Below are 1,972 nucleotides of genomic sequence, written 5' to 3'. Positions count from 1 at the left end.
TCTTATTAAATGTTTTAAAACATTCTTTCAGTGGAGAGATAATTAGTTTAGATTGTGAGATTTGATTATTAATATATAAAGTAAAGGTAAAAGTTCTCCCGCACATGCGTGCTAGTCGTTTCCAACTCTAGGGGCCGGTGCTCATCTCTGTTTCAAAGCTGAAGAGCCAGCGCTTGTCCAAGGACGTCTCTGTGGTCATGTGGCCGGCATGACTAGATGCCAAAGGCGCACGGAAAGCTGTTACCTTCCCACCGTAGTGGTCCCTATTTTTTTACTTGCATTTTTTACGTGCTTTCAAACTGCTAAGTTGGCAGAAGCTGGGACAAGTAACACGCGCTCACTCTGTTACGCGGCACTCGGGATTCGACCCGCCAAACTGCCGACGTTCTGATCGACAAGCTCAGCGTCCTAACCCACTGAACCACTGCATCCCTTATTAATATATAGCAAAGATAAAATTACTATTATCATATTGGTTTTGTTCACGACTGGTTTTAATATCTTCAAATAAGCAGAATAGCATCAAGACATTTGCAGCAATATCTTATAGACTTGACTGTAGTTAAAAATCTTATAATGTGCAATTCAGATCATCTTTTGTACCATATTTATAAACTGCTGGTCAAGTTATGATTCAGAAATCAAATTGTACGATTAAATGGATGTAGAATTTAGATGCATTAAAAATATAAAACCCCTTTTGTCTCCCCGCCCCACCGGAGCTTGTGCTTCCAGACCGGGTGGGGAGAGGCCAAGAGCAGGTTCCTCTTCTCCCAGGGCTGATGTGGGAGGCACAGCTTCCGCTGCCTCTGGGGCAAAAATGAATTACATGCCAGGCACGGCCAGCCTCATCCAAGACATCGACAAAAAACACTTGGTCCTCCTTAGAGATGGCAGAACCTTGATTGGATATTTATGCAGCATTGATCAGTTTGCAAATCTGGTTTTGCACCAAACAGTGAAGCGCATTCATGTGGGCAAAAAGTATGGCGACATCCCTCGTGGCATCTTCGTGGTCAGAGGTGAGAATGTTGTACTCCTGGGAGAAATTGACCTGGAAAAGGAAAGTGACACCCCTTTGCAGCAAGTCTCGATAGAGGAAATCTTGGAAGTTCAACGGATAGAGCAGCAAACAAAGCAAGAATCGGACAAGTTAAAAATGCAAGCGATGAAAGAGTGCGGCCTCTCTGTTCCGAGGGCTGATACACTAGACCAGGGGTAGGCAACCTCGGCTCTTTTATGACTCATGGACTTCAACTCCTAGAATTCCTGAGTCAGCATAGCTGAGTCATAAAAGAGCCGGTTGCCTACCCCTGCACTAGACAAATACTAAGTATTTACCTGAACTGTCTCCCAAAGATTTCGGAGATTATGTACTGAAGTGCCTAAGTGATGGACAACTATTTTTTTATTATTATTATTTCAGATTCCTTCCCCCCGCCCTCCTCAGGTGCAAAAAACAGTTGGATTACCATGATGTAAACTGTAGTTCTTCCCGTTTCACACAAAAAAACCCCAACATTATTTTTGAAGATTAAATATAATCCAGCATGAAATAAATAAATTATATATATATATATATATATATATATATATATATATATATATATATATATATATATGTGTGTGTGTGTGTGTGTGTGTGTGTGTGTGTGTGTGTGTGTGTGTGTGTGTGTTTTCTGAGGTTTTCGCGGGTGCCTGTATGTGGATCCTTGGTTTTTCGGGTTTTTCCCTGCGTAGAACTAAAGGTGTAGGCTACACCTTTAGTTCTACGCAGGGAAAAACCCGAAAAACCAAGGATCCATATATATATATATATATATATATATATATATATATATATATATATATATATGTGCATCTTTGGTTATTCGGGTTTTTCCCCGCGTAGAACTAAAGGTGTAGGGGCGACGTTTCGACGGAATTCCGTCGAAACGTCGCCCCTACACCTTTAGTTCTACGCGGGGAAAAA

The 1,972-nt window shown here is 41.4% G+C and overlaps 1 protein-coding gene across 1 annotated transcript; it reads left to right on the top strand.

The window, feature by feature from the left end:
* Positions 1-820: 820 nt before the first annotated feature.
* Positions 821-1,259, top strand: LOC310637793 (U6 snRNA-associated Sm-like protein LSm1; the record flags this gene model as incomplete). Its single annotated transcript, XM_083358343.1, has 1 exon — positions 821-1,259. One exon carries the CDS (start codon positions 821-823, stop codon positions 1,220-1,222), a length of 402 nt encoding a protein of 133 aa, XP_083214469.1. The 3' UTR covers positions 1,223-1,259.
* Positions 1,260-1,972: the final 713 nt, after the last annotated feature.

Source organism: Vipera ursinii (assembly GCF_947247035.1).
Source record: "Vipera ursinii genome assembly, chromosome: 1".
Lineage (NCBI taxonomy): Eukaryota > Metazoa > Chordata > Lepidosauria > Squamata > Viperidae > Vipera > Vipera ursinii.
This window is presented reverse-complemented; position numbering and strand designations above follow the sequence as displayed.